Genomic DNA, 13562 nt, shown 5'->3' on the forward strand with positions numbered 1-13562 from the left:
CAAGTTAATCGTTGTTTACACTCATACACGTTACAATAAGACACATGCTAAGGTTAACGCTCACCTCACATAAGTGTTTTAAGCCATCCTTTATTCACAGAATTAAGAATTTTGTATCTGAAGGGAGGAGTGGCTTTCCGAGGGATGTTGGTAAATACTCAGAAACTTGTCAAATTAGGATTTGCCAGAATTCGCCAGAACTCATAAGATTGTGGTTTAATAAAACCGGATTAACTTCCCGATTAATTTCGTTGCCAGCTGAACTCCGATTCGGCCAAATCGGGAAAGAAGCATCTCTTTTGACCTTAAGTCAAAGCCTCTCTGCAACGCTGCGGCTGATACCAGACAACCGACTCTTCTAAGAGACAAGCAAACATCAACCTTAGATGCAAATAAGCATTCCAGCTTCCTGCCTTCACCACGAGGGATCTCAGACTGGACGGGTCCTACCGGAACTATCTACGGGTTCCTGATATCACCTGCAGTGACTATCGACCCCCCGGATCAAACGAGAACCTCCACACCAAAGGTGCGTAGGCTTGGCACGACAGATTGCATCTGATGCTGTTTTTAATAAACAACTCTCTAGTTTAGAATCAAACAACAAATTATTTTACAGCCAGATTTCACAATTTCTCTCAGATATAAAGAACGGTTGCTACAACGTCTAGCTTCCATCACATCACCTCACATCCACCACATCACGTCTCATTATTCATATCTTGTCATGTAGTTTAGGAAAAATAATTAAATTCATTTTATAAACTATATACTGACTCTGTCTGAATTAATACAAGTGTGTCTATGGTCCCTAAAGGAGCAAAGAACCCTAGAATCTTCTGATAAAACATTCAAAGATCAATCAGATTGATTTTTCATATTTATATGGAAACATCACATCTTGTTGGTCATCATTAATATGTCATAATTGCTACAACAGTGAAAGGGTTCTAGCGTGTAAGTAAAACCGGGGGTCTCATTTATCAAACATTGCGTAGAATCCTTACTAAGACCGTACTTAAGCTCAGCAAAAAAAAAAGTACTTACGCCAAGTAGGTTTGTGATCTGTCAAACATGGAGTACGCACAGCTGCACGCAATCTTCGCTTCATAAATCAGAGACTAACGAGAAAGTTTCTCAGCTGCGTTTTAGTCACATCCCGCCCTCACCACGCCCACTTACTGCCATAAATGGTCAATGCAAAGTGCCTTATGGATCTCATGCATAAACATAAGCCGGCTGTTGCAGCGCTCCGCGAGTGACGATGGCGACCGTAGATCAAGGCAGATCAAGGAAGCTCAATTTCACAGAAGCAGAAATTGAGGTACTTGTGGGTGAGGTGGAGAAATGAAAGGAAGTGCTTTTGCAAAACAAGAGAAAATCCACGGAGTGGCACAGCGTTGCTGAAGCTGTCAATGCTGTGAGTTCTTCAGAGAGATCTGTGGCGGATATAAAAAAATGATCCAATCAGGATTCGATCCCCAGACTCCCGGGTGAGCGTCACGCACACTTAACCAGTCATCCAAATGGAGATCTCCCTTGTCCAAGTAGCCAGGGCGCATGATCAATCAAGTCACAGTGACAGGACACACACACACTGTCACAGACGCATGACATTCTGTCTCAATCTGTCCCCCTGCTGATATTGTGCATTCCGTATTCTGCGCTTCAGGCTGTGTGTGTGTGTGTGTATGTATGTGTATGTATGTGTGCGTGCGCGTGTGTGTGAATGTGTGCGCATGTGTGTGTATGTGCGCATGTGTGTGCGTGTGGGAGGTCTTGTTCTGTGTGAAAACGAACCAGTACAAGTGATAATGTTGCAGGATTTCATAATTGTATCTTCTCAGCAGCAGCACTGCAGGTGCTCTCCATGTCCAGCATGTGTGTAAGCCAGGTCCTTAGTCATCTTATAGTTGCGCACATTTTTCCTCCAAGGTTTTTTCATAAATCCCAAAGTTTGCGTGGAAAGTTGCTGACGCAGTTTTCCGACCCCGTTTTGTGCGTAAGCAAGCTTGATAAACGAGGCCCCTGGTCTGTTGTTTCAGATTATATTTAACATGGATTATGATGCTAACGGATGCTCAAATGAAGATGCTAAATTCAAACAACAGCATTTGCAACCAGCTGAGAAGGTCAGCGTGCTGGTCATCAAGTTTCCTTCATTATTGTTTACAGATGTTCAGAGGGGTGTGTAAAACAGCCCGATTTAGTCTTTCTGTGTAAATAAATGGCTCATGTCATTTAAAATAAATTATTAGAATAACACGTGTTTTGTTTAATTCTGGCAAATTCTTTAAAACAATTTTAATGTTTTTTTTATTCTTTATTACATTTTAACTAATGTCTTGTCAATCTGCAAAACTGTTAAACCATAAGTTTTCACACCATCTAAATCTCATTTGGGCCCATGCCTAGTTAGATTATACTGTTTAGAGATTAAATCAGACCTTTAATCCGGTCTTTTCCAAACTTTAAGGACGTTTGTTTTTAAATCTGAGTCAATGGTCTCCCCCTCCTGATAAAAGGAGACGTTTGTTTCTGCGGTGAGGCTGAGTGGAGAACATCATTTCTAATCAATAAAATGTTGCTTTAACCTTTTATAATAATACATCTGATCATATTTATTTATAAAACAGAAGGGAAACGTTGCTCTCTCACCTTCTTCCCTCAGGGATCGCAGCTCTGCTCGCATCTTCAGCAGAGCATCTTCCAGCTCAGAGCAGCGAGCGCGCTCTTTATCCAGAGCGGTCTTCATGTCACTGTACTGCAGAGGCACTGGCTGGATCGGGGGAACTGGAGAAACTTGGCCTTGACCTGGAGTCTGGCCCTGGGTCTGGGCCTGAGCGGTCATGGCAGCCAACAGGTCCTCTCGCCGACGCCCAAAAAGACCCTGAAAGATGCACAAGACACCAAAACCACTCAGCGCTGGGACTTCTGATCTTTATTCACCTGTAATAACATTAAACATGCTGCTCAGTTCTTTATTTTTGTCTTACTTTTTTCTTCTTGGAGCCACCGTGGGCCTGGGCCTGGAGGAAGTCTATGAGTTTTGTCTGCTGGGTGATGGTTCCCTCCATTTTCACCTTCTCATGAGAATATACAGCCTGCAGGTGGAGCTAAATGAACATCACTACTGCCATGAATTTCTCCTCAAGTACTTCACCTCACACAGAGGGTGACAGACAGAGAGGGTGAAGGAGGTGTGGGGTAAAGAAACAAGACCGATAACGACACAAACACTCAGCAGGTGTCTGACTGGAGACGTTCACATCTTCAGATCTTAGTACGTGCTTAAATATCAGCTGTTTCTCTTTCATACACGTGTAAAAGCACCTGGATGTTCTCCAGCTGGTATTCCAGGTCGGTTCTCTCAGTTTTCAGTAAGTCGGTCTGGTCCAAAGCATCCTGCAGCCCCTGGGTCAGACGGAAGATGTGAGTCTTCTGAGCATCCAGCTGCTGCTGCAGCTTCTCCTGCTGCAGAGGAGATCAGCTGTTACATCACCGCTTGGAGGCTGGGTCTGTGCTTGTCACTTTACAGTAACGGCACAAATGGAGGAAGCTTTCAGCACCAGTGCACACTTTAACAGTGTTTTTTGTGCTTAAGTCACTTGTAACAAAAACAAAGTCAGAGGAATTTAGCAAAGAGCACAACTACATGGACCGTTGTTGAAAGGGCTGTACCTCTTCCAGCAGTCTTTGCTTCACATCCCTCTCACTCTCTAGCTTCTGCTGCAGACTGCGGGCGTTCATCTCCAGCATGGAGTGCTTCTTCTCCAGATCGTTCAGCTGAGGAACAAAAGCAGACAAACTCTGGTGTGACCAATAAGACAAAAGGTTGATGCTTTTTTAGCAGTGTGGGAATCCTTACTGTATCCGCCAGGCTCTCGGCTTTGAGTTTCTGCTCTTTGAGAGTCTGTTGCAGAGCCAGGATCTCAGCTTTGTGCTCCTTGACGGCCTGTTCCACAGCCTGGCGAGACTCTGAGTTGCGCTGATCCGCACGAAGCCTGAAGTACCAAAGGTGTTATGTTTTTTGCTATATTCAGCCTGTAAGAGATGCTAAGATCACACTCTCTCAGACTGTTTGATGTTTTCTCTGTTGGATGAATAAAGGGGTTTGGTCTTGATGGAAAACACAAATACAGCATGCTCTAAAGTGCTTTTAGGGCACCCTGCTCTGTGCTGCCTACATTATGTCAGAAAAGAATTCTGTCTCCAAAAATAACTCTCAACCACCCCGAGAGAATACGCCCAAACCTGTTGCATTCAGTGTGTAGGCGGAGGGACCAGAGCTAAAAACAATAACACCAAAAGAAAATAAAGCATTTGCTCCAAAATGAGCGCATCCCTCCTAAAATACAGATGAATTGGTAGAAGTTTTTTTTTATTAGCTGTGAAATGGTAACATGCATGCCCATGTTCACCTGTTCTGTTTCTCAGTGTCCAGCAGCCTCTGCAGCTCCCTGCTCCTCCTCTCAGCCTGGCTCTTCTCCTCCTCCAGTGTGGCTCTCCAGGCCTCCCACTGCCTCTCCTTCTCCAGCAGCTCATCGTTCATGGTCTCCAGCTCCAGGACTTGTTCCTCCAGCATGGTGCATGTGGTCTTCAGGGTCTCCAGGTTCTAGTTACGTTAGATAGTAACATTTTATTGGACCTGATCATATTGCACGATATTGTGCCAATTCATACTTTATTGTAGTGTGTTGCATCATACTGTATCTTGTTGCATTGTAATTACCATTTCTAACCTCCCGTTTCTTTCTAAAGTACTGGAAAAAGTAATTGCTGCACAGCTTCAGTCTCATCTAGAAGCAAACAATTTGTTTGAGAAATTCCAGTCTGGCTTCCACTCCTGCCACAGCGTGGAAACAGCTCTGGTTAGAGTTACGAATGACCTGCTGATGTCAGCTGATGCTGGTTTCCCATCGCTTCTCATCCTGCTGGACCTGTCCTCAGCCTTTGATACTGCTGACCACAACATTCTGCTTCACAGATTGCGTCACACTGTTGGACTCTGACTCTGTTTACAATTGGTTCTCATCTTATCTTACTAAAAGAACGGAGCATGTTGCCCTGGGAGAGGCAAAATCTGCTATACACAATGTCACCTGTGGTGTTCCTCAGGGCTCTGTGCTTGGTCCGATTTTATTTGTATTATATATGCTTCCCCTGGGCCATATCATCGGTCATCGTGGTATTTTATTCCATTGTTATGCTGATGATACTCAGCTTTTTCTCAGGATAAATTCCACCTCCTCGTCTACTCTGCCATCATCCACTTTGACCATCTATTTGGAGGAGATAAAGTCATGGATGAAGCAAAATTTCCTGCAGCTAAACAGCTCTAAGACTGAAGCTATTTTAGTAGGCATCCCACACCAGGTTAGGCCATCTAACATCAACTGTATTACCTTTTCTGGTCAGGATATCCCACATGTCAACATCTGTAATAAACCTTGGGGTTAAAATGGACTCGAGTTTGACGTATGAGGCCCAGGTCAAGCATCTGTGTAAAACGTCTTTTTTCCACCTCAGGAATATAGCAAAACTGCGTCCAGTCCAGCACTAACGTTTGCTGATGTGGAAAAGTTGGTCCATGTGTTTGTCTCCTCCAGGCTGGATTTCTGCAATGCACTTCTCATTGGGACTACTGGAAAAAGTCCTTCAAAAACTGCAGTATATTCAGAACTGTGCTGCTAGGATCTTGAGGAGAGGACGCAAATATGACCATATAATGCTCATTCTTAAATCTCTTCACTGGCTCCCGTTTCATCTAGAATTGATTACAAGGTTGCCCTTCTCACCCACCAGTGTATTTATGGGGATGCCCCCACCCCCCCACCTTAAAGAACTTCTGTTTTCACAGACATTCACACGCAACCTCCACTCTGCATCAGTACATCTTTTGAAAACTCCAAAGACTAAACTTCGCACCACGGGAGATTGTGCTTTTTGCTCAGCTGCACCCAGACTTTGGAATTCCCTCCCAGGGCATCTGAGGATACCACAGACTATTGGTGCTTTTAAATCTGGTCTTGAAACTTATCTTTTTACCAGAGCTTTCGGGTTAAATTAACTTTCAAATGTAAAGTGCTTTATAAACCAAATGTATTATTATTATTATTATCATATCGTATTGCATTCATAGTACCGTGTCATAATGTACGTAATGAGATAACACTAAACACCAGTCGTCGTTTTCTAGGTCCAAACGTCTCATGTTGTCCGTGACTTCAAACGATGTTTTCCTCTTTGGGATTCTTGTAGATCGTACTAAAGGTGAAGTGGTAGCAGCCGGCTGTTTCTCCTTCTCTGATGTTGTTGAGCAGAGAACCTCTCACAAGTGCGTTACGAATGGAGGACCCGGAGAAGTGCGGAGGTTCGGTGAGAACAACAACTGGATGGTCCAATAGCTGCTTTTGGTCTGAAACGTGTTATTGATGGAGGTAGACCAATGTGAGAGAACCATTTTATTCATTTTTTAAAATCTCCAGAATATATTTATAGCTACACTATGTTACAACGCTGTTAAGAGATAGGAAAAAAGGTTTTAAGCTAAGCTGTTTTGCAGATTTATCATTGCAGCTTTAAAGCCTGATCCCGGCTTTCCACAGGAGCCGTCAGCAGCACGTCATAGCTGCTGATAGGAACCGCTGTGGTCAACAGAACCTTTTCCACTGGAGCCGTCAGCAGCGCGAGTCGGCCGCGTCTCAGGAGCAGCATGTCGCGGCCTTTACGCGCCGGTTCTATTTTCTACGCGCGACGCCTCTGAAACGGGTCAAGTTCGACATTTTTGGGGAAGGAAAGACAGGAAATCGGACGCGGAAATGGAGAGAAGCTCCCGAGATTTTCAGAATAAAGAAACGTACTGCCTTCCGGTTGCTTTACTTTTAATAAAGGTTACTAACTGTGTGTCCCCGTGAGAAGTTATCACCTAGCTAGCGGTCTCCTTTGTTTTTCAGGTCCGTATTGGCGATTATAAAACGGACAGAACATAAAACACAAACATTTTGGAGCCATGTTGTAGTTTTCTCCTGCTTGTTGTTGTGTTTACTGACGAAGTCACTCGTGTGACTTCGTGCTCGGTCGGTGACAGCTGCTCCCCTGCTGCTTCGCGTCTCGTGGGAAGGGCCAAGCAGCAGCTTATGCGAGCAAGACGTGCTGCTGCAGTAACGTGCTGCTGACGGCTCCTGTGGAAACCCGGGGTGAGACTTTAGAGCAGAGCTGTCACAATCGGTTTAGACAAGAGAAAATTCATAAAGGTAAAAGTCCTCTCATTTTCATCTGCACTGCTGATAAACAGGCATCATCTAATTGGAAATTAACATAAAAAACCTTTCAAAGTATTGATCTACATCCACAACCTGATGAAGAGACCAAATTCTAGAAATGCAACTGGAGGCCAAACAAACTCAATCAGACCAATGAGCCACACTTTGCACATGCCTGCTTTAGAAGGTGTGGTGCTTTTGAAGCTTCCCGTGTTCTGGAAATGTCCTTTAATCTGTTCTACAAACAAGACAAAATCACCTCATCTAGTCTAAAACACTGGAGAACATGGTTAGGGCCTTAAACTCATCTACCTGTTGTCTGGACACCCTGCCAACAAACGTCCGTAAATGTTTTTAGCTTGAAAGCTGATGAACTGAAATTTGTTAATTGCTCCTTAATGTCAGGTATTTTCCCTAAATCACTGAAAACTGCTGCTGTTAAGCCTCTTCTGACGAAAAGAGATCCCTTAGTGATGGACAACTACAGACCAATCTCTAATGTCATCGGGAAAATGACTGAAAATGGTAAATGGCATGTATTTGTATAGAGCCTTCTCAGGGTTCTACAACCCCCCAAGGTGCTTCACAACACAATCTTTCACCCATTCTCACGCTGGTGGAGATGAGCTACGATGTAGCCACAGCTGCCCTGGGGCACACTGACGGAGGCGAGTCTGCCGCACGCAGGTGCCACCGGTCCCTCCGAGCACCACCAGCAGGCAAGGCGGGTTAAGTGTCTTGCAAGGACACTACAGTAGCATTCTCGGTGGGAGCCGGGATCGAACCTGCAACCTTCCTGTTACTGAACAACTCACTCTACCTCAGCAGTTTTGATCCAGTTGAAAAACTTTGAGAGACAAACAACCTGCTAGATAGTTTCCAGTCAGGCGTTAGACTGAGGCCTAGTCCACACGTAGCCGGGGTTTTTTGAAAACGAATATCCGCCCCTCCAAAAACTTGCATCTACACCACCGCGTTTTAAAAACAAACTGTCCACACGTACCCGGATAAATACGTTGTTAAGGACATGCCAGACCTGTAGGTGGCAGTACTTCCCCCGTTCTTAACCTCGTCCTTCGTCTGTGGTCTTCCGCAAGGAGCAGTAATTCTGCTTGTAAAAACAAACAAGCAGAAAGCGCTTGGACAATTGATGGATCGGGTAGTGACAGAGCGCAGCTCTGAGGGCTTCCATGATGCCGGCTAGTGTAAACACAGGTCGCACACGTGATGTCAGCATTTTTTGTCACGGAACGTGACGTTGCGGATCTTAAAACTCCGGTTTTGTCCATCCACACGCAGACACCCAAAACGGAGAAAACGCAGATCTTCACTTTGGCCGGAGTTTTTAAAAAGATCCGTTTTCGTGTGAAAAAACTCCGTTTTCGTGTGGATGACAGGCCAAAATGTGGAAAAATATCTACGTTTTGGCAGATCCCCGGCTACGTGTGGACAGGGCTGAGACTGCACTGACTAAAGTATTAAATGATTTTCATCTAAATACAGATTCAGCAGAAACATCTGTCCTGATGATGCTTGCAGCTTTTGATACCGTGGACCACAACATCCTTCTTGTTGCTCATAACCTGGGTGGGACTTTCAGGCACAATCCATAGTTGGTTCTGGTCTTATCTTGAAGACAGGAGTTATGTTGTTTCTATTGGTGATCACAAATCAAAGCTGATCATCATGACATGTGGGGTTCCCCAAGGCTCAATTCTTGGACCACTGCTCTTCAATATCTACATGCTCCCCCTGGGTCAGGCCATACACAAAAACATTAACTATCATAGTTATGCAGATGACACCCAGATCTACCCAGCTCTATCACCTAGTGACTGTGGCCCTTTAGACTCACTCTGTCAGTGTTTGGAGCAAGTCAGTAGCTGTTTTTACAGGACCATAGCATTTGCAAAACGGGATTTGCCACAGCTCCCTGGGGAGGATAAAGGTTGTTTATAAGATCAGACCGTGGCAGTAATGTGGCGCAATCGTGGCAATTTTACAAAAGATTAGGTGATGGCGACATAAAGGGGGTACGGGGGCAGTCTCCGCGCTGCCGCAGACTTCCGTTTGTCTTGGACATAACTTGCTTTTTATTGCGACTGAAGCCGTGATGGTTAAGTTTTCGTTAAGCAGCTCCTAAAGGTGTCTTTCCCCATCAGTCCCTTGCAGTCTCTGGTGATCTGAGCTTCAGCTATAACAGAGAGGCTCATGGAGCACTGCGGTGCTCCAGTTTGCCATCTCAGCTGATTTTGTTCAAAAAGCAAACCTTCTTGCCTGTGTTTACTTTCATTTTCAATAAATTTGCCAGCTGGAGCTCAGCAATAACTCCCCACGTCATCATGACAACTGCCTCTGTTGCGCCAGGGCGCATACAACCGACCATTACTGCAATATTACTACCAAATGAGACGGAACAAATGCCGCAAAATTCGCGCAACTCCATGCCGGCATGGTGCATTAATAGACATACCGTTGCAGTAATATTACGCCAATTTGCCGGCATGGTGTGTCTTATAAAAGAGGCTAATGACTGGATGCATTCAAACTTCCTCCAGACAAGTCTGATGTTTGGGAATAAGAAGGACAGGATGGAGGTCATTGATCAGCTTTGCTCCAGAGGAGTAAAGACAAAGACCCAGGTTAGAAATCTTGGTGTTGTTATTGATTCAGACCTGAGCTTCACTGGTTACATTAAGGCCATGACTACATCAGCTTTTTATCATCTTCATCAAATAGTGCGACTCGGGGTCTCATGTCCAGGTAAGACCTAGAGAAACTCATTCATGTGTTCATCTTCTTCAAGCTGGACTACTGCAGTGATCTTTTGACTGGTCTTCTAAAAAAAGCTGTGAAGCAACTGCAGCTTATTCAGAATGCTGTTGCTAGAGGCAAGGCCGCTTTATTTGTATAGCACTTTACAACAGCATAAAACCGACCAAAGTGCTTCACAGAAATTAAAACATTCAAAAACAATATACTACATAAAAATGCCGCGGTTGCTGTGGCTCCCTGTGTTTTCTTTATTGTGGGAAACGGGTAATAATGGCTCTTTGATGGGAACAGGTTGCCGACCCCTGGGCTAACCTAATGCTCAAAGGCAGCACATTCCAGAGCCTAGGGGGCAGCTACAGAAAAAGCCCTGTCACCCCTGAGCTTGTGTTTAATGTTGGGGACTTCTAGGTTCATCCTATCAGCTGACCTCAGAGACCGTGCAGGGGAGTAAAAAAAACCCCAGTGGATCAGAGAGGTAACAAGGAGCAAGGCCATGCAAAGATTCAAAAGCCCATAAAATCCCCTTTAACTGGATTCTAAAAAAACAGGCAGTCAGTGCAGTGAGGCCAGGACAGCAGTAACATGCTCCATCTTATTCGTCACAGTGAGCGGCCATGCAGTGGCATTCTGCACCAACTGAAGACGCGAGAGGTGGGATTATGAAACACCAAGGTACAAAGAATTACAGTTATCAAGCCTTGATGTAATAAAAGCATGAATAATTGTTTCAAAATTATTTTTTGACAGCAAGGACTTTTCTTTGGTGATCCTTCTTAATTGATAAAAACTAGATTTAGTCATTGCAGTGATCTGCCTGTCCAAAACAAGATCCCCATCCAGTACAACACCCAGGGAAGTCACACTCAGTTTCAAGAATGGGGCGAGCTGACCGAGGTCCACTGCACCCAACCTAGACACAGTACTTGGACCAAAGACTACAACCTCTGTCTTTTTCTCATTCAAAAGAAGGAAGTCAGAGAACATCCACTGCCTAACCTCAACAAGACAGTCTAACAGAGACTGCAAAGCATGACTGTGGCCCCTCTTAAAAGGCACATATACCTGGGTATCATCTGCATAGCAGTGAAAATGACACCCATGTTTCTTAAAAATTGAGCCAAGTGGTAGCAGATACAGCGAAAACAACAATGGGCCCAACATAGAACCCTGGGGACCAAGAGAATGAGGCATTAGAGGAAGTAAAATCCCCCTGTGAGACACTGAAGGTTCTGTCAGTCAGGTACGACACAAACCAATCCAGCGCGACCTCGCGAACACCCAGAAAGCGTTCCATCCTTGAACTCAGGATAGAATAATCCACAGTACCGAATGCAGCCAAAAGGTCCAACAATACCAAAACAACAAAGTCTCCAGAATCAGCCAATAAAATGTCATTAAAAACCTGGAGCATTCCAGATTCTGCACTGTGGACTGGCTTAAAACCAAACAGGAATTTTTCCAAGATGTCATTTCCCATCAAATACTCAGTCAGCTGTGAGTAAACTACTTTTTCCAGTACTTTAGAAATAAAAGGAAGTTTGGAGATGGGTTGATAACTGGATAAGGTAGATGAGTCAAGCCCAGGCTTCTTCAATAAAGGCTGAACAACAGCATGTTTCCAGTTCCCTGGTGCTACCCCACAGACAATGCTCTGATTAATAATGGCAAAAACCCAAGGACCAACTGATAAAAACACTTATTTTAAAAGCCTAGGGGTATCAAATCCAAGGGAGAACCAGCAGGTTTAAAAGAGTTGACTAAATCCCAAAGGCAGTGCAATGTAAGTGGCTCAATCTAATTAAAAGTAGCTGACAGGGGACTGACAGAATCTGAGCTCTGATATAGACTATTTTGTCCACAAAAAAACTCAAAAATGCTTCGCAAGACATCAAGGAGAGCTCAATACCCACTGGGTGAATATTGAGAATATTATTGTTATGGCCACCAGCCTGGCCTCTTCAGGTGCAGGAGCCAGGATCACCCAGCCCCGAAGATCAGCCTGACACCGCCCCTCCTCCTCCTCTCTTCCAGGCTGCTGAGGAGCACAGCTGAGCTGAAACCTTCTGATGACCAACATCTGGGATAAAAAGGCTGCACCTTCAGCAGTCTGGGAGGCAGCAGTGCAGGGGTTCTGCTGTCCTCAGGCCTCAGATTTTAGTTTCAACCCCTTTCTTTTGATGAGTTTTAACCAAGCCCCCACAATGCGGCTCAAAAATTGAAGCAATCCCGGAAGTACCAAAAATTGCAGTTCCACCCTCATCCACTAGGGGCTGGTGTCAGAAGCGAGCAAATCCTCATTGACTCCCATTTTAAAAATACCAATTTCACAGCAGAAATAAACATGTTTACAGCCTGGTACCAAAACATGTTTTTGGTTTAAATGATCTAGTTTACACTCATGACAACTCTGAGGGGGGTGATTTTTTTTCCTCACTCTTCTGTTTAAGTGTATTAAAAGCCTAAAATTCTGTATAATTAATGAGCATCAGACCCACGTGACCACAGAGCTAGCTCCGTGGAAAGGCCTCAGTAGAGCCTCGGTCTGGCCTGGAAACTGTTCCGGGATTTTGAGTCTCTGTGTTTGTGTTTTCTTTTTTGGATATTTTTTGTGCAATTGTTGGACAAAATGACTTGCAGTGGCATTAATTGCACTAATAGAGCGTCCAAGGAGCCTCCACTTCATTTTTCTCAGTAAGTAAAATTATATTTATGTATTTTAGGTCACTGCCGAGCTGAGCTTAGATGTTAACATGTACTGTTTAACCATGAAATTTAAATGTAATAGGGTAAAACCCAGTGCATTTAACACAATGCTGCACTTTAGAAAATGGGTTGAAATATACATGTTGGTGGAGCTGGGTTCTGACTATCGGCTTGTGGAGCTCTTGGGAGACCTTTGTTTTCCACCTGTTCTCCCCTCCCCGCAGCTCAGCGCATCTCTGCTTGATCGCAGCTCCTGACTGTGCGTGGGCTGCTGGCTTGTGGAGCGCTGAGATGGAAACCTTTCCACCCGGTTCCCCCAGCGGCAGCTCTGCGCATCTCAGATCGCAGCAGCGCTTGTCTGCTGTGCGGCTGCCAGCTTGTGGAAGTCTCAGAGACCTCTGTGTTCCACCCGGTCGGTCAGCCCGGCGTATCTCTGACTCAGAAGCTCTGGTGTTGTGCACAGTTAATTCCGGTTGTAGCTAGGTTGCTACCTCCCTTAGCTTAGCTCCCACCTCCGCGTTAGCTTTGGGTTAGCTTCAGGTTAGCTTGTAGCTAGCTCGACCGGGTGTCGTCAGTTGATCCCAGACTTACAGCCCCACCCTCAGCTCCACCTCTCTTCCCTTTTGTGGAATTGTCTGGGCTTGACGGAACCTGTGACACGGTCAAAATGGCGGTGGTGTCCACCTCCCATTTTTCTTCAAAAATGTGTTATTGGAGCCTATGGAAACCCATTGTCCAAATTTATATGCAGATGGTTTTAACTTTGGTAGTTTTAACGCTGAGTGATGAGCTTTTAAAGGGTAAAGCTCTGAGTGATCC

At 44.8% G+C, this 13562-nt stretch overlaps 1 protein-coding gene across 9 annotated transcripts in view; it reads right to left on the reverse strand.

The window, feature by feature from the left end:
• LOC107393501 (citron Rho-interacting kinase) overlaps positions 1-13562 on the reverse strand; it is an 88131-nt gene that overhangs the window by 22279 nt on the left and 52290 nt on the right. For 6 of the 9 annotated variants that reach the window (XM_070546365.1, XM_070546361.1, XM_070546362.1 and 3 more), the window contains 6 exons: positions 4422-4615; positions 3869-4004; positions 3682-3786; positions 3334-3474; positions 2997-3116; positions 2659-2890 (listed from right to left, as the gene is read on the reverse strand). In XM_070546365.1, coding sequence (XP_070402466.1) covers positions 2659-2890; positions 2997-3116; positions 3334-3474; positions 3682-3786; positions 3869-4004; positions 4422-4615 — 928 coding nt within the window. The remainder of the gene's footprint in view (positions 1-2658; positions 2891-2996; positions 3117-3333; positions 3475-3681; positions 3787-3868; positions 4005-4421; positions 4616-13562) is intronic. The other 3 variants (XM_070546367.1, XM_070546364.1, XM_070546360.1) reach the window with 1 other exon arrangement.

Source organism: Nothobranchius furzeri, chromosome 17 (assembly GCF_043380555.1).
Source record: "Nothobranchius furzeri strain GRZ-AD chromosome 17, NfurGRZ-RIMD1, whole genome shotgun sequence".
In the NCBI taxonomy this organism is placed as follows: domain Eukaryota; kingdom Metazoa; phylum Chordata; class Actinopteri; order Cyprinodontiformes; family Nothobranchiidae; genus Nothobranchius; species Nothobranchius furzeri.